The sequence below is a fragment of the Oryzias melastigma genome, linkage group LG19 (genome assembly GCF_002922805.2).
Source record: "Oryzias melastigma strain HK-1 linkage group LG19, ASM292280v2, whole genome shotgun sequence".
Classification (NCBI taxonomy): domain Eukaryota; kingdom Metazoa; phylum Chordata; class Actinopteri; order Beloniformes; family Adrianichthyidae; genus Oryzias; species Oryzias melastigma.
The window spans coordinates 2,933,170-2,958,504 of NC_050530.1; the positions used below are offsets into that span (position 1 = coordinate 2,933,170).

Sequence of the window (25,335 nt, forward strand, 5' to 3'; positions counted from 1 at the left end):
ATAAATGCAAATTGTTGTTATCTCATTTGTTCTTTTGGTTAAAAGCAGAAGTCTACATGGAGGCTGTTATTCCAAGCTGGGTCTTCCTCTGATTGAGAACAGCAGTATCGTGGAGCAACCTCTTGACCTGTGGAGCCTCACTGATCAATACGAGTCTGCTGCACTGAAGATTATACACAACACAAGGTATGATGCACAACCTGTTTGTCTAACCGCGTGTCGCACGACATTTCCAAGTTTTTAAAAGTGAAAGATAATGCGCTTTATTGCTCTGTTGGACATGAATAGATTTGAACACTTTGATATATAAACATAACAATTAAAAATTTTGTAATAAGTTACTCCAAACACTGGTTTCCAGTTTAGTCTCAGAACTCCTTCATTCAGGGTTTATCTGTCAAACTCAAGGCCCGGGGGCCGGATTCGGCCCTCCAGATCATTTTATTTTATAATTATTAATGGCCCCATGTTATCTTGTGCTTATTTCTAACATGTATAATTTTGACAAAAGATATTTTTATGGAGAGTAAAACATTAAAAGTTATTTAAGGTTTAATTTGAATAATTCTGGAATAATATTCCTGCCTTTTTATTATTCATAATTATGTTAAAAAGGTTTAAAGTTTGAAAAATTGACATTCTGCTAGCTTTTTGGACTATTTTGGCATTTTCAAGGCAAATTTGAAGTTTAGCTACTATTTAAACTACATGCTAGCTGTTTTGGCCAATTTAGGCTTTTTAAAAAGTTTTTTAGATTGTTCTGGAGTTAGGCTAATATTTACATGCTAGCTGTTTTGGCTAGTTTAGACCTTTTTTCCCAGTTTTTTAGGCTATTTTGAAGCTTAGCTATTTTTTTCAGCTACATGCTAGCTGTTTTGGCTAACCTAATTTTAGGCTAATTTGGCATTTAGCTTAAATTTTAGCTGGCTATCAGCTTCCATGTTTTCAGCTATCAATTTCAGCATCTTTAGCGGCCAAATTCAGCTTACAGCATTCACACTAGCATTATTGCAGGTAATGCTATATATCTGGTTTGTAATTATGATACGTTTTTTATTTAAAATGCAGTTTTAGAGTGTTCAATAAATGTTTACCCTCTTCGGCCAGCGACCTAAGGTGTGTTTTGGATTTTGGCCCCTTGTGCGATTGAGTTTGACACTCCTGATCTGAACGCTTCAGCTGAAGTGACACGTTGAACACAGACACTCCAGTCTGGAGTGTTTTAACAGTAGGCTGTATTGGACAGAATGTCCTGGTGTGCATGTGTGTGTTTGAGGTCGGGGCGTGAGCCCATGTGGCTAGCAGCTGCAGACTGCGGGCCTCCCGCTAAACTACGAGGTCGTGTGAACGAATGCAGTCATGGCGCATTCATGCTCTGCCGTAGGCTGGTTTCATCGAAAGCTTAGGAGACACATGCTGTTTTCCAGCTGGAACGTCCACGATTCCCCAAACTAAAGTGAAGGGGCAAAAAGAAAGCAAAGAACTTTATTCACACGTGTTTATGGACAAACCTGTGTTCTGTTTGATCCATTGAAGGGCTGCACATGGGGAGATTATGTATAGCTTTAGATCAGGGGTATCAAGCTCAATCACACAAGGGGCCAAAATCCAAAACACACCTTAAGTTGCTGCCAAACAGGATAAACATTTATTGAAAACGCTAAAACTACATTTTTAAACTTTAAAATGGTAACCTTTTAACATAACTATGAACTAGATATATAGCATTACTCGCGGTAATGCTAGAGTGAATGCTGTAAGCTGAATTTGGCCAGTGAAGATGCTAGTTCTTATAGCTAAAGATGCTGAAAATGATTGCTGAAAACGCCAAAGCTGATAGCTGAAAATGCTGAAGTTGATAGCCGGCTAAAATATTAGCAAAGCGCCAAATTAGCCTTAAAAAAAAAGAAAGAACTTAGGCTAGCCAAAACAGCTAGCCAGTAGCAGAAAAATTCGCTAAACTTCAAAATAGCCTAAAAAAACTGAAAAAAGCTTAATTAGCCAAAACAGCTAGCATGTAGCTGAAAAATTAGCTAAACTTCACAATAGCCTAAAAAAGCCAAAATTAGCTAAAACAGCTAGCATGTAGCTGAAATATTAGATAAACTCCAAAACAGCCTAAAAAATCCTTAATCAACCAAAACAGCTAGCATGTGGCTGAAATATTAGCTAAACTCCAAAACAGCCTAAAACCCCCTAAATTAGCCAAAACAGCTAGCGTGTAAATATTAGCTAAACTCCAAAACAGCCAAAAAAACCTAAATTAGCCAAAACAGCTAGCATGTAGCTGAAATATTAGCTAAACTCCAAAACAGCCTAAAAAAACCTAAATTAGCCAAAACAGCTACCGTGTAAATATTAGCTAAACTCTGAAACAGCCTAAAAAACCCCTAAATTAGCCAAAAACAGCTAGCATGTAGCTGAAAAATTAGCTAAACTTCCAAATAGCCTTAAATACTGAAAAAAGTCTAAATTAGCCAAAACAGTTAGCATGTAAGTATTAGCTAAACTTCAAAATAGCTTAAAAAACCTAAATTAGCTAAAACAGCTAGCATGCAGCTGAAATATTAGCTAAACTCCCAAACAACAAACAAAGGTCAACTTTCACTCTGTGTTACATGGAAAAGACAGACACTAGTTGCATTTCCATTAACTATGTAGACTAATTGCGCTAATTCGATGTGCAATAATAAATTGACCTAATGAAAGCCCGACTATTTCATACATTTCAACATTTCTAGAAATTCAATGAAGTTTTGCACATGTCTCATGGAAACCAGTTGTTGATGGATGCATTCTACACCCACTGTATTTTATTGTGGATTCATTAAGCTAATGTCGTTCTGTCAAACGGTTTAAAGAATCAAACCAGAGATCGTTCAGCCTCACATGGGCAGAAGTGGAGTTTGTTCTTTGAAGGAGAAGCTTTCGAGGAGTGTCTTTTCTCCTGCAGAGACTCCTCAGAACCAGTGTTGTTCTTCTCCTGCTCAGCCGTGTTTGGATAGATCAGGAACATTCAGTTCCCGCGGTTATAGACCTCTGGGCGGATCACAGGAGACGTTTACAGTGACATTTAAGAAAAAAACAAACATTTCATAAGATCGTCTTGCAGCTTCTAAAGCAGCGTTGTACGTTTTCAGTGCACGAGGACAGCCGTTCCTCCTCTACATGGCTCTGGCTCACATGCACGTCCCCCTGGCTCCTGCAGGAGCCGCCAGCGAAGGAGTCTACGCTGCCAGCCTCAAAGAAATGGACTCTCTGGTCGGGACGATAAAAAGCGCCTCTGATGACACGGAGAAGAACAACACTCTCATTTGGTTCACAGGTTATTCACCCGGATGAGACGAGTGTCCTCTCACAAACTGCTGACTCATGAAAACCTATAATTTAGGAGACAACGGACCGTGGGAGCAGAAGTGCCAGTATGCAGGAAGCGTCGGGCCTTTCACAGGAAAATGGCAGACCAACAAAGGTCAAGTGAGTTTCAAACTCCAGCTGAGGGAAGGTTGGATGTGTTTAACTGTTGTGACTTTCAGGTGGCGGTTCTGCGAAGCGGACCACGTGGGAAGGAGGCCACAGGGTTCCCGCGGTGGCGTACTGGCCCGGCAGGATCCCTGCAAACGCCAGCAGCTCGGCCCTGCTGAGGCACGCTCACATTACCCGCATGTTGAGACAGCTTTAAATTCTTCGAATGCTTCGGGACTATCGTATGGAAGCCATTGACTGTATATGAAAACTGCACTGAGTGACCCCGCCCCCTCTTCGACAGGAAGTGTGTCGAAAAAGCCAGAATCAGAATTCTACGGAGAAGTAAAGAGCGAATACTGCTAGTCTTTATTTTTATATATATATATATTTTCTGTAGCGTTAGTTATCCAAGTTTTAAACTGACCAATCAGATGCCTAAACAAAAGTAGGCGGTCTCACCTTCAAGAATCAAAACGTTTGATTGACAGATTTTGTGTAGCCTCGCTTTCAAGTGGACTTCTAACAAACTCACTCCTGATTGAGGAAGGTGGTTGCCATAGAAACGATGACTATGACTCATTCTGACCAATGATGGCTTACTAGGGGTGTGTATCGGCTGGCGATATAATATGTATCGCGATACGCGTCTCACAAACCGATATATATCACGAAATATCCCAAAACTGTAACAGAACAATTTTTTACTTAAAGAGGATGACTTAGATGACAGAGCATCTACTAATGAAACCAATACATGTGTCGGAAATATCCAAAGGAAGTTTTGAAATTATTATGGGATGGCCACACAACCTATGGCGGCCATTTTGTGGCAAAATCTGTGGTTTGGCGATTTTCGCGTATGGGAAAATGTACCTTTTAATCAAGCGATTTTGACGAAATTTGACACACATGCCGCCAGCTCAAGTCTTCAACGACCCCTGGAGTCTCATTGACCTTTGACCTTGGAAAGAGGCCGCCATCTTGGATTAAATAAAAAACCTCTTTTAGTTCCAGCTACAATTGAAAACCCGCCCTAGAGATTTTCATCTCTCGTTTCCTAACTTCTCGATCATCATTGGGAAGTAATTTGGGGGAAAAACGTTACAATTTGAAGTTGAGATTTTAAATGGCGTGCACGTGGCGAGATGCAAAAGTGGCGTCCTCCTGTTACTCGCACATTTTTCAATGTAAAATTGTGAAAATTGAACATCTTGATGCCAGGCTGAAGCTGAAACAAATAACATAACATGGGATATGAAATATATTAAGAATGTGGGCGTGGTTAGCAAAAAACATCTGTTGCTAAGGAAATCAAAAAGTCCACATTTGTTAATTCTTCTGAAATTCACGTTGATCTGTTCGGTATCCCCAGGCGACCAAAACATAAAATAGTTGCTATGGAGATAAAAGCAACAGAAAAGCCGCCATTTTGAAAAAAGTGTTTCTTACTTTTGTCACATAGAGTCTTACAGAAAGAGAAAGGGAGGAAACAAAGTGCGTATACAAATGCAGCTTTAATTTAGATTTAATTGGATTCTACAAAGCAAGAGAAAACAAAAAAGTAAAAAAAAAATGAAATAATCAACTTATTATTGAAATACACAACATTTTGTATATTTAGAAGAGAAAAAAAATCATCTTTCACTCCAAAAAAAAATGTTTTTCTACTTCAAAAGAATAAAATAAATGATATGTGAAGTTGATCTTTCTTTTCCTCAAACAGTGGCATGGACATCTTCCCGACTCTTCTCTCCTTGGCGGGAATAAACCCCCCAACAGACAGGGGCTACGATGGTATGGACGCCACCAGCGTCCTCTTGCGTCAGGAGCACGTGGGTCACGAGGTACAAACATCCCTTTTTTCTACAAAACTCCACTTTTTGAACTGGAATTAGATGTTTGTTTTTAATTTGGTGCTTGCAGTTTCTCTTTCACCCCAACAGTGGCGCTGCGGGGCGGTTTGGGGACCTGCAGGCGGTTCGAGCTGGGAAATACAAAGCCTTCTACATCACAGGTGCAAACGCACGTCACTTGTCTCCAAGTTTGTGTTGATGCTGTAAACACAGAGAATCTTTCTCCCGAGTCTGTGGAGGCCTATGTGTTGTGCCGTCATGCTGGTGCTAGTTTGTAGATAACCAGACGTACATAAATGTGACGTGGATGTCCCGTCAGGTGGAGCAGAGGCTTGTGGGGGAGCAACGGGACGCCCGCAGCTCCACGATCCGCCGCTGATATTTGATTTGGAGCGAGACGCGGCGGAGGAAACGCCCCTGGAGGTCCACACACCTGAATACCAGACAGTGGCACAGAGAATCGCTCGCAAGAGGGAGGAGCTATTGTGGGACATCGCCACGGACGAGTCTGTGTCCACAGCCGACTACAGAAAGGAGGAATCGGCGGCACCGTGCTGCGATCAAAGGCAGGCCGTTTGCCGGTGCAAAACCCTGGACTGAGGCGGGGAAGACACAAGAATTTAGCATGGATGTACCTTCAGAAACCATGAGAAAATCCAAGATAATAGTATTTTGTTGGTATCCCGGAAGTTTAAAGTCCCCTCCAAGTATATATTGTCTTCTATTGTAAATTTGTGCTCTTTTAAAGGGTTACCAAACCCTAAATCAACTTTTTTTGGTCTATAAATGAGGCTTTAAAAGTTCTGTCACAGTCATTTCCACATTTTTGATTAATTAAAATAAAGTTTTTTAATTTTTAAAGTCAAAAACCGTCTGTGTTCTGCCCCCTACAGGTTGAATCAAGGTATTACAGTTGAATTTTCTGATTGGTCAAACCATGTAAGTTTCAGACCTCCCATCAATGATAACAGTCCAGCCCATAAGCCCCACCCCTCTGAATGGATTTACAAATTTTGTCTGTGGGTGGAGTCAGCCTCAACTTCCCTGTTTGGTTACCCTTTAATTATAATGATGCTGTTTTTAGATAAAATTAAAACACCTGTCTCATTTTTGACCCTTTAACACCAACAGCCGAATAACACACATTCTTCAAACTATACAATTAACACAATTAAAGTGGATTCTGAAGCTGAGAAAAGGGAATTTCAGCGCAAATAATTCATATTTCAACATGTTTAATGGACACGTTTTGCAAGTAAAACCCAAAGAGTGTCTTAAAAACGTGCGTAGTGATGGACGAACATGTGTTTTGAACACATTTACATTAGAAATAGTCTCTTAAACGCAAGTTTTAGATGTCAGTGTGATCGTAGCTTCAGAGCTAGCCTTCAGTTAACCCAGGGGTCGGCAACCTTTAACAGTAGAAGAGCCATTTGGGCTTGTTTTCCACTGATCAAAACCTAGACGGAGCCGTATAGTCTTACTGTTTTATCACTGAATACTGTTCTCTATGCTATTAAGAACTCATTCTCCCAGAATGCAATTTGCCTTTAAGAAATTTGGATTTGCATTTTTTTTAAAGTTTTTTAATAAATGTGAATCATTTGAAACATAAGCGAAAATATAACAAGAAACTTGCATGTCTCAAAATTTGATTTTTTAAAATGTTTTTACCTTCTACCATTAGTAGAGGCCAAATTAGCCAAAAAACTTAGCTCGTTACTTAATTAAAAGCAACTCCAAATTAGCATAAAATTCCTCAGTAAATTAAATTAGCCAAAAATGTTAGCATATTAGCAAAGCTAAAGTCTAAATTAGCCTACAAACCCCAAAAGATAACAAATTAGCCAATAAATGTTAGCATATATGGCTAAAATATTATCTAAACTCCAAATTAGCATAAAAAACTAATTAGAGGCCAAATTAGAAAAAAGGTTTACTTGTTGCCTAATTACTAGATGAACTCTAAAATAACCTAAAATGCCTCAGTAAACTAAATTAGTGAAAAACGTTAGCATGTTGCTAAAATAAAAGCTAAATTTTAATTATCCCAAAAAACTTCACCTAGTCCACAACAAACTAGCAAAAAAACGTTAGCATGGTGCTAAAATAAAAGCTAAATTTTAATTATCCCAAAAAACTTCACCTAGTCGACAAACTAGCAAAAAAACGTTAGCATGTTGCTAAAATAGAAGCTAAACTCTAATTTTGGGGGAAAATTACTTTTATTTTATTTTTCTTCAGGCAGAGAGCCACCATGGAGACATAAAATAGCCACATGTGACTCTGGAGCTGCATGTTGCAGACCCCTGAGTTAACCCTTAAACACCGGAGCTCCAGTGTTTATGTTCTTTGATTTTCTGTAACTTTAAACTAAAAACAGCCAATATTGTTGAGTCTGGAGCAAATAAACATTAAATATATTTGTAAAAATTAAAAGTAGGACGCCATGTTTACGATTAGCCGCCATTTTGGATTTTTCTTTTCTGAAAGAGAGGATCTTGAGGAACATCCATGCTGAAGTTGGTGCTTGTGCAACAAAATGTACAATTAATCTGGAATATTAACCACTAAGCAGAGCCTTATTTTGGAGTTTTTTTTTTTTTTTGAGGTTCAACGTCCAATCCAGCAGATGTGCAAACAGACGGCGGTTAAACTTTGGAGCTAAAACAGGTCAAACATTTTGATTTTTTTAAAACATCCTGCAGACCATTTTATTACATCCTAAATAGAGAAATAAATACTGTTGTAGAAATTAAACAAACAAAACAAAAATATTTTTTGCTTTAATGTGATAAAATGATGCAAAAAAGTGATTTTATTTGGGCAAATTTTAATAAAATGAAGAAAAAAAAACCAACACTCATTGCAAAAGTTTAATGACATCTTTGTACATTTTAATGGGTTTAAAAGTTCAGTACTGAATGGATAAACACAGCTCAAAAGGTGAACTAACATCGCCATCTTTTGGCAAATCACATCTAGGTTTTGTACTACACAAGTACAATATAGAAATGTTATATACATACAATAAAAACCCTCCATATAAATTACTCATACGCGGTAGGTCTATGTGTGGGTGTGTAATACTTGTTTTTACAGGAATATTTGATATTGATGCGGTAAATATAAAAGAATCCTGAAATGGATCGACTTGTAACTTTGCCGTTTGTTGCTCCTTCAGCTTTCATATCTGCTGCTACTATAGTTAGCATCATAGCTGCTTCAGAATCAAATATTGTGAGGTATTCAATCCCTCCTCCATAGTAAGGAAACCTTTTTCCTTCCTCTTCTCCTCGATGACTAAAAACTCTCATTTTGCTTCAGATTTGAACCTTTTTTTGCTCTTTTTTATATCTAAAGCTGCAACTTGTTCATATAGCTGTGGTGATTTACATACATTTAGGCTTTAAAGTTCATAAAACCTTCATTTTTTTCTAGTTTGCACAAATGTGAAAGTGAGGTTTTAAAACTAAAATTATTGCAAATATTTAATCCTTGAAATCTGTGAGTTTATGAAGCTCTAGATGTTTTTTCCGACAAATTTTAAGTCTGTTTAGATCATCACTGTGGTTTTTTGGAATGATTTATGGCACTATCTTTGTAGTTTTCTGGGATTTTTTTAACTCAAATCCAGAAATATTTTCTACATGCCTTCTCCTGTTCTGATCATCAAACAAAATCTCCTTAAAATATATTTATCTGTGCAAACATGGAGCCTTTTTTAGATTTATTAAAGAGTTTCTGTAATTCAGCAGCGTTTAATATAAGATCTAAATGAAATAGTGTGATTATGCTGTATAAATGTCATCTCAGATCTTCATAAATTGCTATTGCCTTCTTTAAATTTGACCTAAATCCGTCAAAAGTAACAAAAAAAAAAAGACGGTTCGAGTACTCAGAGTAAAGTTTTGCTGGAATTTTGACTAAAATTGTGTCGACTGAAAGGAAAGAGAAATTATTTTGTTGACATATGACGTGAAAAAAACTATAGATTTGAATTTGCGCGATAAAAAAATGCTTTAAAAAAACCTTTCAGTGGAATCAAAATCCTGCAAAAAGGAAATCGGAACTTTCACTCTAACATCCGCATCAACCGAAATCTGCTAATTCAAAGTGTCTCAAGTGAGCAGGAGATGAGGGAAACGGGAAATATCCTTAAAATTAAAGACATCCTGGGAAAAATTGGGAAAATCTTTGGAAACTGATATGCAGAGTTACTGCGTAGGAGAAAATGTGCAAAGACTCAAAGACGTTTCCACTCAAAAAACATCTAATCTTCTTTAATAAAAAGAAAAATCTGGAAAATCTTTGAATTTTAGGTCAGGGGTCTGCAACCTTTAACTCTAAAAGAGACATTCGGGTCACTTTTTGGACCAATGAAAGCCACTCTTAAACATAAAAAATTCAAAAATGTTTTTCTCATTCATCAAATGTAGTTTTAAATATTTATAATAATAGAATTATAATTTTTCTCTATATTTATAACAGGGTTGTGAACATTAATGCACGCAATTGATCAAAAATAATTAACCCATGAATATTTATAAATGCAAATTAATTACATCTTGTGAAGAGACATTAAAACATTTCATAAAGTATTATTCCACTTACGAAAAAAATATTTCTTTAGTTTTTTTGTACTATTCTTGTTATTTTATCAGTTTAGATCACTTTTTCACAAAAGCGGACTATTTGATCCGGCGCGTTGTCACGGTAACCCAACGACACATCGCTGAGCCTCGACTGTAGCGGCAAAGGAAAGTGATATAAATACGGATTGTCACAAAAAGTTAAATAAAACTTCAGTTTAGAGAGAAAGTTCACCCTTTACTGCTTGTTTTTGTCCAGAAGATGAATGCAATGTTGTTTTAAAGCGGCCTGCGCAGTGATGTAGAGCTGACTGGAACTTTTTTTTCTTTTTTTAAGGTGTGCATGTTAATTTCTTATTACCATTCTTGGTTAATACCTGATAAATTTAAACATTTCACACAAAAAAATGAAGGAAACATTTTCTTTCTGGCCTGTTTTTGTTAAAATCTGCACATTGTCAGATAAAATGTACTTACTAAAACATGATTAATCACAAATGTATGATAAATCTGATTCATATTTATATCGATGACATCATTTATTAAAAGTAATCATATTGTGATTATTATCAGATAATAAGTTCGGCAAATACCGCTAGCAAGAATTTTTGCAATTAATCGCGATTATTTTTTAAATTAATTATCGCGATTAATTTCCCAGGTTTGCAATTAATTAACTAAATTTTTTTAATCTATTCTCTGCCCTAATTTATAACAATTTTATGTTATTTTACGTAAGAAAGCAGCACAAAAAGAAATAAAATACATTCAGTGTGAAATAATTGTTTTAAAACATTAGCAGGGGCGGGTTAACTCGGGCTGGGTATCGGTTGGAATTTCCAGAAACGATTCGATTCGATTCACAGCAGCATGAATCGATTGAATTGCGATTTTTTTCCGATTCTTTCGATTCAATTCAATTTTAAGTTTACAAATTTATACACATTTGTTTAGAAATACATTAAAAATCTTCAATTTAATTTGAATATATTTATATTAATCTGATACAGTTAACATGAGATTGTTAATATCATACAGTGTTACATGGATTCTCTAAAGGAGAAGTTCTAACTAAAATGTTCAGATCATTAACATTGTAAACAGTTCTGTTTCTCCTGGAGGACGTTTCAGTTTGGCCACTAGGTGGCGATCGCGCTATAGAAGTACACTTTATTCCAGAAGAAGACAACAGTATGAGGGGAAAAAAACGAAGTTTTAGACCACAAATAGTTACTTTAAAAATTATTTCCTTAAAAGAGTTTGAAAAATTAATCCCTGTAAGTAAATAAAGATGTTCATTTAGTCAACTATGTATTTTTTTTGGGCAACCGAACGTTAGCATTAGCCGTCCAATGGGAAATTCTATTGAACGTTAGCATCAAGCTAGCGAACGTTAGCCTCATGTGCTAAATCGATTTATATCTTTTGTGAATCAATTATTGATCTATTAAGCTTAAATCAATTCAAATCGATTTAATGTGAAAGAGTTTCAAATTAGCACATTCAATGAATTTAATGTTTTCTTGACTAAGTAAAAATAATTAAAAAATAATAATTTCTTTAAGTGTAATTTCAGTTTTTAAATGAAACTTTGGATTCTTGACATTAATGTTGTCTAAAGTGTACCAGTAATGAAGTTATTTGCAGGATTTAAAAAATAAAAATAATTTTTACAAATGCTGCTCAGCATGTGGCTCCGGAGCATCAGGTTGCAGACCCCTGAATTAGGAAGAGACTACATCATCAAAAACTCAGAAAACTCGGCCTTCCTCCCACAGCTGCATCGTCTTGTCATGTAATGTTCTTGCTTTAAGCATTTATTTTTAGAAATATCTAACACTGATGTTAATGCTTTTACAAAGCACATGTCTATTTTACTGTCAGCTGTGAAGATCTCATCATCTTCTCCTGCTGAGAGGAGGGAGAGGGACACAGAAACAGTTTCTAAGGTTTGACCCAAAGACGGATGAACGGCGCCGTCTTCCCAGCTTGAAATAAATAACATGTTTGATATCAATGCGGGGAGAAGTTCAGGGAACGTTTGGTTGGTTGGTTAGTTACTCTGGTTGCTAACGGGAGGAAACTCGTTTTCGTCATCCAGACAAATGGGGCCTTCAGCCAGTTCGTGCTCAGGGATGACCTCTCCCTTCTGGGCTCCGCCCTCTTCAGAATAGCCTAAAATAAAACAGGAAAAAGATTTTTGCATGTTTCAGAAAATCCATCTAAATAGCACTTAAAATCAACTGTAGATTACATAGACCACCAAGATATTTTTATCTTATTTAAAATAGATATTTGGGATAATAACGCACTAAAATTGTCACATTTGTAAAAAAATAAATTATTTCCTTTTAAAGCAAATCAATTTAATCATAAATGTCCACAGCTGACACCAATGAGGGCTTTTTTAATTTTGATAAATCCATTTTGTTGGAAGCACATGTGAGCCAGTATCTCTTTTACAACTTCAGTTTGAGTTTAAATTAGAGCTAACGTTAACACATTGACCATTGACTGTATATTCACTGGACATATCAACTGCAAATTCCAAGAAGGCCAAAATCCAAAATAGATTTACTGAAGTCATTTTATTAGTCAGAATAGCTATTCTCCTAATTTTTAAAGATATTTTTTTCTTTATCACAAGTTATTCAAGTTATAAACTGACCAATCAGATGCCTCAGTAAAATCATGTGATGCCCGCTGGCCCCGCCTAAAACATTTGATTGATAGCTTAGAAGGGAAATAAGACAAGTCTATGGCGTTAATGCGTGTGATTAATAATAAAAAAAAAGTTAACACATTTATATTTATTAACACAAATTAATTTGCCAATCTTCTTTTATAGGTTGGACGATCAGGGTTCCATGATGAGCGTTAACGTCCGATAATGCACACTTTGTGGGACATTATCCCTAGTTCTGGGTATGGATTATAATTTCCAGAAACGATTCGATTTACCAGAGCCTGAATCGATTTGATTCCGATTTTTTTCGATTCTTTAATTCGATTTAATTTTAAGTTTACCATTTATACACATTTGTGTAATGCAAATTCCATTAAAAGTTAGCATCAAGCTAGCGGGCTTTAGCGTTATGTGTTAAATCGATTTATATTTTTTATGAATTGATTATTGATCTATTAAGATCAAATCGATTAAAATAAATTTTATTAACCCAGTCCTAATTTTCCCACTTATACCATGGTCACTTACGAAATAAAATATAAATATTCAACTGAGTTTTAGTACTTTATTGTTGTTATTTTTGGGGATTTAGATTGTTTTTTCACAAAAAGTGGACTATTTGATAGGTACCGTTGTCATGGTAACATGACAATGCGCCGCCGACACCGACGGCTAAAGGAAAGCCGTATGCAGTAAATGCTGATCGTCTTGATGGATTAAACAAACCTTCAGTTCAGAGAAAGTTCAACTCTTACAGCTTGTTTTGTCTTAAAGAAGCCTGCGCACTGATATTGATCATTTGGGCTATGTAACCAGAACTTCTTTTTTTTTTTTTATCCAGATTCAGCAGCCAATCAGAATCGAGTATTCACCTGGACCACTGTTTAAGTTCATTTAAAGCGCAGAAACACAATTTCAGACAAAAAAATTAAGTAAAATTTTTCTTTCTGGCCTTTTTTTTGTTCAAAAGTCGCATGATTACCTATGAGCGTGGTGGACGATGGCGGCGTGGATGGGAGCGCCACGGTGGCGGCGTAGGACTGACCGGCTGGCTGTGGACAGACGTCCTCTGGGCTCTCTTCTTCTTCAGGTTCATCTTGTTCTCCGCTGGTTTCAAAGAGTCTGTAGAGTGAAAGTAGGCGGAGTCTCAACAACTTTAACCAACACCGGAGCAAACTCCGCCTCCAACGCATACCTGTGTTTCTGAACGAGGACACACTCGCCTCCATCCTGGGGATCCACGTTGTAGATGTAAAGGAACCCGTCCGAGGACGCCACCAGCAGTCTGGGAAGTTTCTGGATTCTGTGAACAAACGGGAATAAACCTCCAAAAATAAAACAACAAACGCTCCTTCTGCTGGCTTCTGTGTCCTCACGTAGCAAGAGCACAAATGTTCTTCAGGCCGAACATGTTGAGGCGAACGGTGGCGAAAGCTCGGTCCTGGTGCATCATGTCCGACACGTGGGTGGGCAGGTAGGTGCTGGCGGCGGTGAACATTTTGCCAACGTAGGTTGACCAGGTTGGAGATTCTTCCTCTTGACTTCAACACAAAAAGGTTCAAAATGGTGAACGTTCATTCATAAAAACTGATTCTTTCAATATCTTATTTAACAAGAAACCAAAAAAGTTCTCAGAAATTTATCTTAAAAACTTTTTTCAGTAAAATCTCCACTAGGGACCGGTGTTGCGCATTAGCCACGGCTATAAACACTGACACAAGCATCAGATTGTTATAATGCAAAGATCTATGTTCTTTTGTATTTGTCCCCATCAAATAAACAAATAAATAAGTTTGATCTCATCTACTGGCTTAACTTTGATGACATAAGAATTTGAGACACACACTGTAAAAAGTGAAATATTAGATTGGAGGTGTGAGGGGCTGTAAGCTAGTGGGAGAGCGTGTAAACAGATGGATGATGGGGAGTGAGGGGGGCTTCCTCCAAGCCAACAGTTCCACTCAGAACTCATTGCTAATGACCTCCTGCTGCTCTGCAGAAACAATATCCAAGAAAACGTTTTTAGATTTTGGTTAAAACCGACATCATCATAATGGAAGATCACTGCGAACTCGGGCTGCCACGTTTAGTCGACTAATCGACGACTAACATACTATTAAAACATCGACGACTAATTTAATAGTCGATTAGTCGTTACTTTGTATTATAGAGTAGAGTTTAGTAAAGTTGAAAGTTATAAAATCAATCTGTCAGCTTTTTGGAATATTTTTGTATTTTTACTAAGGTTTTAAAGGCTAATTTGGAGTTTAGCTAATATTTCAGCTGCATGCTAGCTATTTTGGCTAATTTAGGATTTTTTTTCAGCTTTTTAGGCTAATTTGGAGTTTAGCTAATATTTCAGCTGCATGCTAGCTATTTTGGCTAATTTAAGATTCTTTCAGGTCTTTAGGCTATTTTGGAGTTTAGCTAGTATTTCAGCTGCATGGTAGCTATTGTGGCTAATTTAGAATTTTTTTCAGCTTTTTAGGCTCATTTGGAGTTTAGCTAATATTTTGGCTGCATGCTATCTATTTTGGTTAATTTAGATTTTTTTTTTAGCTTTTTAAGCTAATTTGGAATTTAGCTAGTATTGCAGCTGTATGGTAGCTATTTTGGCTAATTTTTATTTTTTTTAGCTTTTTAGGCTAATTTGGAGTTTAACTAGTATTTCAGCTGCATGGTAGCTATTTTGGCTAATTTAGATTTTTTTTCAGCTTTTTAAGCTAATTTTGAGTTTAGCTAATATTTTAGCAGGCTATCAGCTTCAGTGATTTCAGCTATTAGCTTGAGTAATTTCAGCTACCAGCTTTAGTGTTTTTAGCTATCAATTTCAGCATCTTCATCTATCGTCACTATCATCTTCAGCGGCCAAATTCAGCTCACAGCATTCACATTAGGATTAGCGCAGGTAATGCTATATATCTCATTTTCAGTTCGTTTAAAGCTAATGTTGGTTAAGATTAGTGCTTGACATCCAGTTTAGGCATGACTTGATTAGTCGACTAATAGGAAAAAATAATCGGTGATTAGTCGACTATTAAATATTCTTTTGTGGCAGCACTACTGGGAACGCTTTGAAGATAGATCAAAAGATGATCATAGTGGGTATTTGGTAAAAGCATTCGATGCAACCTCCATGGGAGTTTATTTTTAGCGTTTGCCTCGTTGGGTCATAACAGGTGAGACGTCTTGGCCGCCCTTACCTGGGGCTGTGCTGCTCCAGCTTGAAGATGTGGACGGTCTCTGTGTTGCTGGAGGCGCACAGGAACTGAGCGTCTGCACTGAAGGACAGCGAGCTGATGCTAACATATCTGTAACACATGAAATGAAGAAAAACAAACTTATCATCTCTATTTCTATTGTCATTGAATTCAAAGGAAACCTGAGTACCAACCTCTTCATCCCTCGCCGAAATTCAAACAGCTTCTGACCTTCAGGGATGCTGAAGACTCGGATTACAGTTCCCTGAGGAAAAGGAGGAGATGTTCAGACTCACTGGAAGACGAGAAGTTTATCAGAAGTCAAAGAGAGGTTTACTTTCTCTGATGCGCTGGCTAGTTTGGAGCCAGAGGCGTTGAAGGTGAGTGCTGCCAGAGGGCTGTCGTGAGCCTGGATCAGAGTCACCGTGCTCTGAGGAGGAAAACAAATGTTTTCTGTTATATTTTTTCCATGAAAATCCATGTGCTGCTGGCAGAGGAGAGCCTCACCAGGCTGTTGGCATCATAGATGGTTATCTCCCCCATGGTGGCACTGCCGGGGTACGCCAGGTAGGAGTTAGTCTGGTTGACAGAAAGGGCACACAAGCCTACAACAGAGGAGTGAGAACATTGGTGGTTCTCCTGCTCCTTTACGGAAGTTTTTCAGCAGGACATTACTGCTTGTATTTTTGGTATTCTTAACCTTGATAGTTTTTTAAATATTGAGTAGAATTTAGCAACAAGCCTTTAAATATATTTATGGGATATGCTTTCATCTTTTTTGGTAATTTAAAAAAAAAGAGTTTAGCTAATATTTTGGCTAATCTGTTATCTGCAGTTTTTTAAGGGTAATTTAGAGTTTAGCAACATGCTAACGTTTTTGGATCATTTGTTATCTACTGAGGTTTTTTTAGGCTAACTTAAAGTTTAGCTAATACTTTAGCAACATGCTAAGGTTTTTGGCAATTTTTTTATCTACTAGGGTTTTTTTAGGCTAATTTAAAGTTTAGCTAGTATTTTAGCAACATGCTAACGTTTTTGGCTAATTTGTTATCTACTGGGGTTTTTAGGCTAATTTAAAGTTTAGCTTCAATTTTAGCAACATGCTAACGTTTTTGACTGATTTGTTATCTACTGGGGTTTTTTAGGCTAATTTAGAGTTTAGCTAATATTATAGCAAGATGCTAACGTTTTTGGCTAATATGTTATCTACTGGGTTTTTCTAGGCTAATTTAGAGTTTAGCTAATATTTTATCAACAGGCTAACAGGCTGCTAAAATGATAAACTGTGACCAATCAGGGACTTGAATTTAGTTGTGACATGTAGGTTGGATCCTTTTCAAAACATGGAACAAGATTGGGAAGATTAAATTATTTATTAAATTATTTTTTGCGCTTTTTCTGCCGACCTGGAATTCAATTTTCATATACTTCATATACATTCTTTCATATATCAGAATAGAGCTGTGAAAGAAAAAGCCTTGAGCAGAGTAAGGTTTGCATCGCTTCGACATTTCACATCAAGCCACATCCCACTGTGAGTGGCAGACAAGCACTAGTAAACAGTAAAAAAACAAACAAAAAAAAAAACAAAAGAAGAAGAATCCTCTTTCCTGCCGCTCCACGAATGGCTGGTTTGAACACCACTGGCTAAACGTGCCTTCATGAAGCCGGGTAAAATGCGTGCACATGGTGTGAACGCAGCATCGCGTTCATGTGTTGCAATGCAAGTTTTTAAGTGATTTTTTAGGCTAAACGTGAAACCAGATAGGCAGACTGACAGTTAAACCAATTGAACTTCGACTAATCAGGGACTTGGATCTATCAGTGACGTATGGGTAGCATCATTTTCATAGCATAGAAGCACCAACCGGTTAAAAATCAATCATAAAGTTGAAATAATTGATAGCGGTTCGTGCCCGACTGGAATTATACGACATCAAGTCTGTCATATATCGGAATAGAGCTGGATTAGAGCAAGATTCGTCAACGTCTTGCACCAAGCCTTTTTCAACTGTGAGTACAACCGCTAGTATTGGGCACCAACAAATCTGTGTGAACACCATATGCGAGACAAACCCCACGTTCAGCGCGGTCTTGAACGCGTCACACATGTGAACGTACCCTAACAGTAAATGAGCTGAGTGACACTTCATCCTCTACCCTGCAATTATTAGAAAAGCAACTTTAGTATTCTAATTTAAATGATTGAAAGACATTTTTTTATATTTTAGGGCATTTATTTCATATTTTATTTAAAGGGTCTGTATCGTGCTATTCTTAAGCCTTTCAGAGTAACCTTAAAATATATAAAAATTACACATTTTAAAGCTTAAAAAAGTTGATTTTTGCATGATTTAAGCCCTTTAAAAAAAAACAACAATTCTCATGAGTTTGACCGTACCTGATGGGTTGACGGGGGTGTTGAGGAGGGTCTTGAGCAGTTTCATGTCTCTGATGTTATGGATGTAGATGGACTCTTCCAGACACACCACCAGCCGCTGGCATAATAAACAACAGAGTTCAACAAGCCCAAAGAAGAGGGACAAACCGAACAAAAACCTCCTCTCTGCTCTCACCTGTCTGTTGAGCCTGACGGAGAGGATGTTGTTAGAGTAGCTGTAGTTACAGATCTCTGTGCCCTTCTTAAAGTGGTAAACATTCATCCTCCTGGGCATGGAGAGGCTGACCACCACCACCAAGCTGCTGGAGAACAGCCGCTCCACAATGTAGATGTCCGGACATTCCACTTTGGAAAAAACACAGGAGTCACTTTGGAAATGTTGACTTTATGGAACCAATTTAAAGTCTCACTCTGATGAATTTTCAAAGCGTTCCCTGTGTTTTTTTTAATTGAAATTATGCCTTTTTTAGTCAAATGTCATTTTCTAGGACATGTGAACAGAGCAGCAGGAGTTCATCAGAAATGTGGGACTGTTGGAGTAACCCTGCCCTCACTTCCCATGATACCTTTGTTTAGTTGCCCCTCATACCCCCAACTTAACATTACCAGTGCAACAAAAATGGCGAGCTATCCAGACGTACAGCTTTGAGCAAGACGCCACCTCAGATGAAGAAAACTAAGACGTTCATGGATCTATCCGTTGGCAATTAGATCTATTAGAATGGAGTGGAGCACTTGTATGTCAAATGTACAATATTTTTCCAAAATAATTTTGTCCGTCTACCCCGATTCACAACAATTTGAACATAAAATACTCAGAAACAAGTTGAATTTTCTTAATATATGACCTCTATCATGAGAAAAATGACACAACAATACAATTTTCATCGGAGTGGGGCTTTAAATCTTGTTTGAATTAATTTAAATAATTTCTCTGGATATTAATGCTACAGAAAACTCATTCAGCAGAACTTCTGAATCATCTAACCACACTTTAGGTCATATTTGAGCTGTCACACTGAGATCATAAAACACTTCCTGCTGAATAAATGGATTTACTTAAACAAGCAAAAACACAAATGTGCGGAAATCAGAGAATGATTCAGCGTGAAGAACAGTTTTCCTCATACCTCCCTCATGGATGCATTCCAGTTTGTCCACAGCTGTGACAGAGAAGAGCCGGTAACCAGTTTTGGTGCCCACAGACAAGGAGCTACAAGAACAAACACAGAAGTTCTTATCAGTCAAACAGGATTGTTAGGATGACCCATAAACTGAACATTATGAGGGGGTTTTCTACGGCAAAATAAACGATTCTTATTTTTTATTAGTATTTTTTAAATATATTTACAACTTAATTGTATTTAAATTATTAGATCAGGGGTGTAAAACTCAATCGCACAAGGGGCCAAAATCCAAACCACACCTTAGGTTGCAGGCCAAACAGGATAAACATTTATTAAACACTCAAAAACTACATTTTTAAAACTTTAAAACTGTAACTTTTTACCATAGTTATAAACTAGATATATAGCATTACCTGCAATTATGCTAGTGGGAATGTTGTAAGCTGAATTTGGCTGCTGAAAATGCTAGTGCTGATAGCTAAAGATGCAGAAATTGATAGCTAAAAACACCAAGGCTAATAGATGAAAACGCTAAAACTGGAAACTAAAACAACAAAAAACATAGGTTGGCCAAAGCAGCTAGCATGTTGCTGAAAAAAATACCTTAACTTCAAAATAGCCTAAAATATGGAAAAAAATATCCTAATTTAGCCAAAACAGCTAGCATGTAGCTGAAAAAATAGCTTAACTTTAAAATAGCCTAAAAAAATTAAAAGAAATTCATTAAATAGCCAAAACAGCTAGCATGTAGGTGAAATATTAGCTAAGCTACAAAATAGCCTAAAAAAAAGGCTAAATTAGAACAAAAAGCTAGCATGTAAACATTAGCCAAAATAGCCAAAAAAAAGTTTAAAAGCCTACATTAGCCAAAACAGCTAGCATTTAGCTGAAACATTAGCTAAACTGAAAAATACCCCAATTTTTTAAAAGCCTAAATTAGCTAAAACAGCTAGCATGTAGCTGAAATATTAACTAAACTCCAAAATAGCCTAAAAAATCTTAGCAAATGCCAAAATAGTCCAAAAAGCTAGCAGAATGCCAATTTAAAAAACTTTAAAACAGTAACTTTTTAACACAATCATGAATAATAAAAAGGCATGAATATTATTCCAGAATAAATCAACTTAAACCTCAAATAACTTTAAATATTTTACTCTTCACAAAAATATATTTTGTCAAAATTATACAAGTTAGAAATAAGCACAAGATAACATCGGGTCATTAATAACAATAAAATAAAATGATTTGGAGGGCCGGATACAATTTCCCGGAGGGCCGGATCCGGCCCCCGGGCCTTGGCTTTGACCATAGACTGTATATAAAATTATTTTTACAGTCTATGGCTTTGACACGTGTGTATTAGAGGAAGTGCTTTAACGTTTCTGTTTAGATTGTCTTAACAAAGGGCTCTCTGAAAGCTCCATAAAAAAGGCCTCATTTGAGTTATCCTGACTGGAGATGACAAATGTCACAGAGATAAGAAGGACGGTTTAACCACCTGTTTTGTTTTGTCAAATCCTGGGTCAGGTTTTTAATGAGAAGGTCACATTTTTTCCACAATTTTTGAACAACTTTAAGAGAAAAAAGTTGCTTTTTTTTAAATAAAGTTAATTCCAAATTAGTGATTTTTAAAATATGAATTATTAACAAGCTGTGTAAAGAGTTTAGTGTGTTTACACACACATATGACCCGTTTTAACTGTAATTCACAGCAGCCACAAGTTTGTTGCCAAAACAGCACTTTAGTGTGCAACAGGCCTGCAGATTAACACGGTGGCCTCCTTCCAGCTCCAGTTTCTGTGTTTATGTTGTTGTGTTTAACCCCCCCAACAAAAGTACTCTGTCAAAAACAGGAAATTCCATTATTTTTTGGATCAAGGGCTCCAGGTTGGGCCGCAGGTCGCTTACGTGGTGTCCTGGTTGAACGAGGCACAGATGAAGCCTCGGTGTAGTCCGGGGCTCTCCGGCGCGTCCTGGGACTCCATCCCAGCGGCCCAGTTCGCGGCTGACCCCCTGCCGAGGTCGGAGGCCGTGGCGGGCTTGGGGTCGATCGACTCTGGAGCCCGCTTCCTCTTTCTTTCTGTGCTTCCAGACTCCAAACGCCACGCTCGCACTCTTTTATGGACCCGAACGTCCTGCCAGCTCCCCCCGGACGGCACGCATCGCCCGCCGACTGTGACCTCCCAAACTGTTTCCAAAAACCCGCTAACTGCACTTCCGGGATAGCCGATGTGTTGTCCGCTAGTTTCAATTGTGTTATTAATGTGTTATTAAGAACGTTAACACAGCAAAACAAAAACAGCTGATGGGATGATGCGTCATTTTAAGGTGCGTCGCCATTGGCCGATGAGAGCAAACTAGTTTGTCTTTAGTCGCATTTCATTGGCTGAATTGGTCCAACCCGCCATATGATTGGACAAAGCAACCACTCATCAAACAAGCCCCGCCTTCCCAGAAAGAACTAACTGCTGATTGGTCAGGGGCACCTTTAGGCTCATCAGGGGGGAAATGTTTTGGGGATTTCATTGGATAACACAAAGGAAGACTGCTAAAAAAAATTACCCTTTGGTTGTTTTTTTTAACTTAACGTCTGGAACACGTTGTAAGTTACTTTATGCAAATTTTTACTTCAACCATGAAACTTTGAAAACTTGTTTTGCATTTTTTTTGTTAATTTCTTCTAAAACATGCGCTGTTTTGGTTCTTTTTGTAGTGTTCACTAAAAAAAGTTTTTAAAGAGGAAGGTGCAGATTAAGAGAGGCACTGAACTTCAAAACAAATTTAAATATTAAAAAAATAAATACAAATAAATGAGTTTCAATCTTTACACTAAAACAAAATAAATAGTGGTTATAATTAATTTCTGAGCCTCCTGGTAATTGTGATTAATTCATAGTATTTATAACGTTATTGATGGCAACTAAGGAATGTACTTTTCTTTTTTTTGTTATTTCTGCCAGAGCTGAATGAGTATTAAGGAGTAGACTTGAATTAGTAACATCTGCCTGATAAAAGTAAATTAAACTAAATTAAATTAGTCATTTGTGGTCAGTTTTTAATCCACATGTGTTGTCTTTGTATTTTGACTTGTGGCTTTCTAATTGTTCTAAAATAAGAAAACAAAAATACAAATATAAATGTATTTAATATAAAATGAATTTCAATAAATTGAACACACACACACTGATTGATAGTGGCTTTTATAAACAATTACTTATCAAGTCATTTTGATTTGCGTTCTGCTTTACCATCTTATTTTAACTAACTTCGCTAATATTATTTACAATATGTTTTTGTTATTTAATTTGTATTTTAATATCGTGATTTATTCTATTTTATTTTATTTTATTATATTTATGTTATTTTATTTTATTTATTTTTTATTTTATTTTATTTTTTTTTTTTATTTTAACAAACAAAAAAACTTTCACACCTTTTCCTTAAAGTCACATGTCCGTGCGGTCCCTTTAAGGTTGCCAGGGGCAACGAGCTCATATGTCAGAACGAGAAGGATTGACGTCAATGACGGCTGTTGATTGGTCCTCAGCCGTATCCGGTGGGGCAGCGGTCCAGGGCCAGGAAAAAAATCGAAGTGAGGAGGAGGATCGGGTAACGGTGCGCTTTGTGAAATATCTAATCTACCGAGTGTCCGTCGAAAGGCTCGGTGGGATTTTACAGCTTCGAGTGAGTATCATCGTCGTTTGGGCGCGCGGAACGTTTGACCTTTAAACGGGCGAAAATTGTTTCCTTCGCTTCTCGTTTGTTTATGCTAGAACTCAAGATGGCGTCATTGAAGGGGAGCTTTGCCTTTGCACTGAGCTAGCCAAGCTAGGCATCAAACGAAACGCGCTCACCGTAGGCCACAGATAGTTGACGTGAAGCTTAAATATGTCAATATAAACAACAAATGATAGTTAAATAATCGATTTATTTAGTTTTTAATCGAATTCTGTTATTACAGTTTACTTGGTTGTGGTATTTCTGCTTTCTGTCGAAGCTATCCTGACCTAGACGGGGCTCGACGAGCATTTCTCTTCCAGAAAGCTAGCATATTTGCGTAATTTGTTGTTATTTGCATATATTTTACTTATTATATATAGTGTAACGCATCCTCATAGTTTTAACATAAAGTCATTTTGCATGACATTGTTTTTACAGTGTCGTTAACGCTGCTGCTTTGTAATATAACATTTTATTGTTATGTTTTATAACTCAATGATGCTAAAAACAAAACAAAATGATGCTATTCTACTAGATCTGAGACTATTATGGTCTGGCCTGCTTCTTCCTCTCTATTTTGGATTAAACTAAGCTCAAGTTTCCACCTCGTTTTGTAGTTAGCCACATAAGACCCCTTCAGACGCATTTTTGATCATATGGTTCGTAATCTCCCTCCGGCCTGGTCAGATTAGAATTCATCCCAATCCTATTAATGCTGTGTGGAGACACAGAACGGATAGTTTGATTTGTTCCCCAGGCCTCGTCCTTGACCTTTTATTCATCTAAAGTGCACACATTGATCAGAGCCAGGCTCTATCCAAATGTATCTGAAATCACACTCCATCAAGAATTATTAGCTGAGAAGTATCGGTAACCTAAAATGTTATATTAAAGTAAAATAGTTTCTATTATTGAGGATGTTTCACATAGTTCTCAGTTAATTCTTATGGCGAATCTTTAATTTATTTGTTTGACATTGTCACCACGCCATCAGGCTTATTCAGTTATGTCTCATAAATAGATATTTTTTGCTCTCTTGCACAGTTTGATTGTATCATATGACCACTTTTGCCTCTGTGGTTTGAACTCTTTCATAGGAGAAAGTTTCAAATTCACATCACTGCTGTATCTTGTGAATCCCACGTCGTCCCGGCGCCGATTTGACATCCAGCTGTTTCTTTTCCCTCTCCGGTATAAGGGTAGAGGTCACAGAGCAGGGTCGCGGTTGTCGTCATGGCATCTGGAAGCACGAGCAGCGAGGAGGAGCGGAGTCTGAGGGAGTGCGAGCAGTACGTGCAGAAACACAACATCCAGCAGTTGCTGAAGGACTGCATCGTCCAGCTGTGCACCTCCAGGCCCGACAGGCCCATGGCGTTCCTCAGGGAGTACTTCGAGAGGCTGGAGAAGGTTTGTTTGTTTGTTTGTTTGCACTCGAACTATAATTTAGTGGACGGATATGAGGATGAGCATCCCAGAACTCTGTTTAGTTGCTCTCTTTGAATCCAATTATTGTTGTTTAACATATTTAACACATTTTAGTCTATTTTAAGGTGTTCCTGGTGCTCTTTTTTTATTAAAATAATGCAAATTTTAGCCAATATCCAAAAATTTATGTCACTTTCTTGGACATAAGTTTCTGCAGAGTGGAAGTTGTGGATGGGGCGACCCCGCCCCCACTTCCCCACCCTGTTGCTGGGACTCTGTGGCCCGCTCAGGGTAGCTTATACATAATAAATATGTTATAAATAGCTGCATTTCTATTACACATATGCGAAATTCTAGAAATGTTGAGAAAAAACATAATTTTGCAATTATACTGTTTTTGTTAAATCATAATGATGCGAATAAGTCCTTCAAAAACACGATTTTCAGCGGATAGACTCATATTTTTTACCACTAGCAGGTACTAGCATTCGTCACCTATCAAAGGAGACGTCGGCGTCTTATTCAGGTCGTGAAGCATCAAGCTAACGTTGGAGCGGCTACGGATGAAGAGATTTAAGGAAATGGTGGTTGGTGATGTTATGGAGGAGCTGTAGATTCAACAATTCTGCTCAACTTTTGATGATCTCTGTGGTGCTGTTGGACCTTTGTGGTCACATGACTCTTAATTTGAAGTGTTTCCATTGCGGTTTTGCGAGAAAAATGTCAATTTTGATATACCTCAAAAACCACCTCCTTTAAGATCTAGAAATTTCTTCATGAAACTTGAATTCTTTTTTTTTTTTTAATTGTTGTGTTTCTATTAGGTAAATTTATTATTGTCAATCCAATTTTATGCAAATTTA

At 37.2% G+C, this 25,335-nt stretch overlaps 3 protein-coding genes across 8 annotated transcripts in view; 2 read left to right on the forward strand and 1 right to left on the reverse strand.

Annotated features, from left to right (window-relative positions):
• The window catches only part of LOC112154280 (arylsulfatase G), a 16,287-nt gene extending 10,109 nt beyond the window's left edge, over nucleotides 1-6,178 (forward strand). For 4 of the 5 annotated variants that reach the window (XM_036217110.1, XM_036217109.1, XM_036217111.1 and 1 more), the window contains exons 5-11: nucleotides 49-186; nucleotides 3,141-3,325; nucleotides 3,392-3,472; nucleotides 3,537-3,645; nucleotides 5,192-5,312; nucleotides 5,392-5,482; nucleotides 5,641-6,177. In XM_036217110.1, coding sequence (XP_036073003.1) covers nucleotides 49-186; nucleotides 3,141-3,325; nucleotides 3,392-3,472; nucleotides 3,537-3,645; nucleotides 5,192-5,312; nucleotides 5,392-5,482; nucleotides 5,641-5,921 — 1,006 coding nt within the window. In that variant the 3' untranslated portion in view covers nucleotides 5,922-6,177. Of the gene's footprint in view, nucleotides 1-48; nucleotides 187-3,140; nucleotides 3,326-3,391; nucleotides 3,473-3,536; nucleotides 3,646-5,191; nucleotides 5,313-5,391; nucleotides 5,483-5,640 lie in introns of all 5 variants that reach the window. The other variant, XM_036217108.1, reaches the window with a different exon arrangement.
• Nucleotides 6,179-11,268: 5,090 nt separating this feature from the next.
• On the reverse strand, nucleotides 11,269-21,662 carry LOC112154152 (WD repeat domain phosphoinositide-interacting protein 1). Its single transcript, XM_024284870.2, has 12 exons — nucleotides 21,236-21,662; nucleotides 19,331-19,413; nucleotides 18,376-18,545; nucleotides 18,201-18,297; nucleotides 16,307-16,404; nucleotides 16,137-16,229; nucleotides 15,994-16,064; nucleotides 15,803-15,910; nucleotides 13,976-14,140; nucleotides 13,795-13,902; nucleotides 13,582-13,721; nucleotides 11,269-12,088 (listed from the first exon to the last, which is right to left on the reverse strand). The coding sequence occupies exons 1-12, from the start codon at nucleotides 21,310-21,312 to the stop codon at nucleotides 11,967-11,969; spliced, it is 1,332 nt and encodes a 443-aa protein (XP_024140638.1). The 5' UTR covers nucleotides 21,313-21,662; the 3' UTR covers nucleotides 11,269-11,966.
• A 1,158-nt stretch (nucleotides 21,663-22,820) lies between these two features.
• Nucleotides 22,821-25,335, forward strand: part of LOC112154150 (cAMP-dependent protein kinase type I-alpha regulatory subunit) — a 9,663-nt gene continuing 7,148 nt past the window's right edge. The window contains exons 1-2 of one of the 2 annotated variants that reach the window (XM_024284866.2): nucleotides 22,821-23,011; nucleotides 24,251-24,454. In XM_024284866.2, coding sequence (XP_024140634.1) covers nucleotides 22,823-23,011; nucleotides 24,251-24,454 — 393 coding nt within the window. In that variant the 5' untranslated portion in view covers nucleotides 22,821-22,822. Of the gene's footprint in view, nucleotides 23,012-24,245; nucleotides 24,455-25,335 lie in introns of both variants that reach the window. The other variant, XM_024284867.2, reaches the window with a different exon arrangement.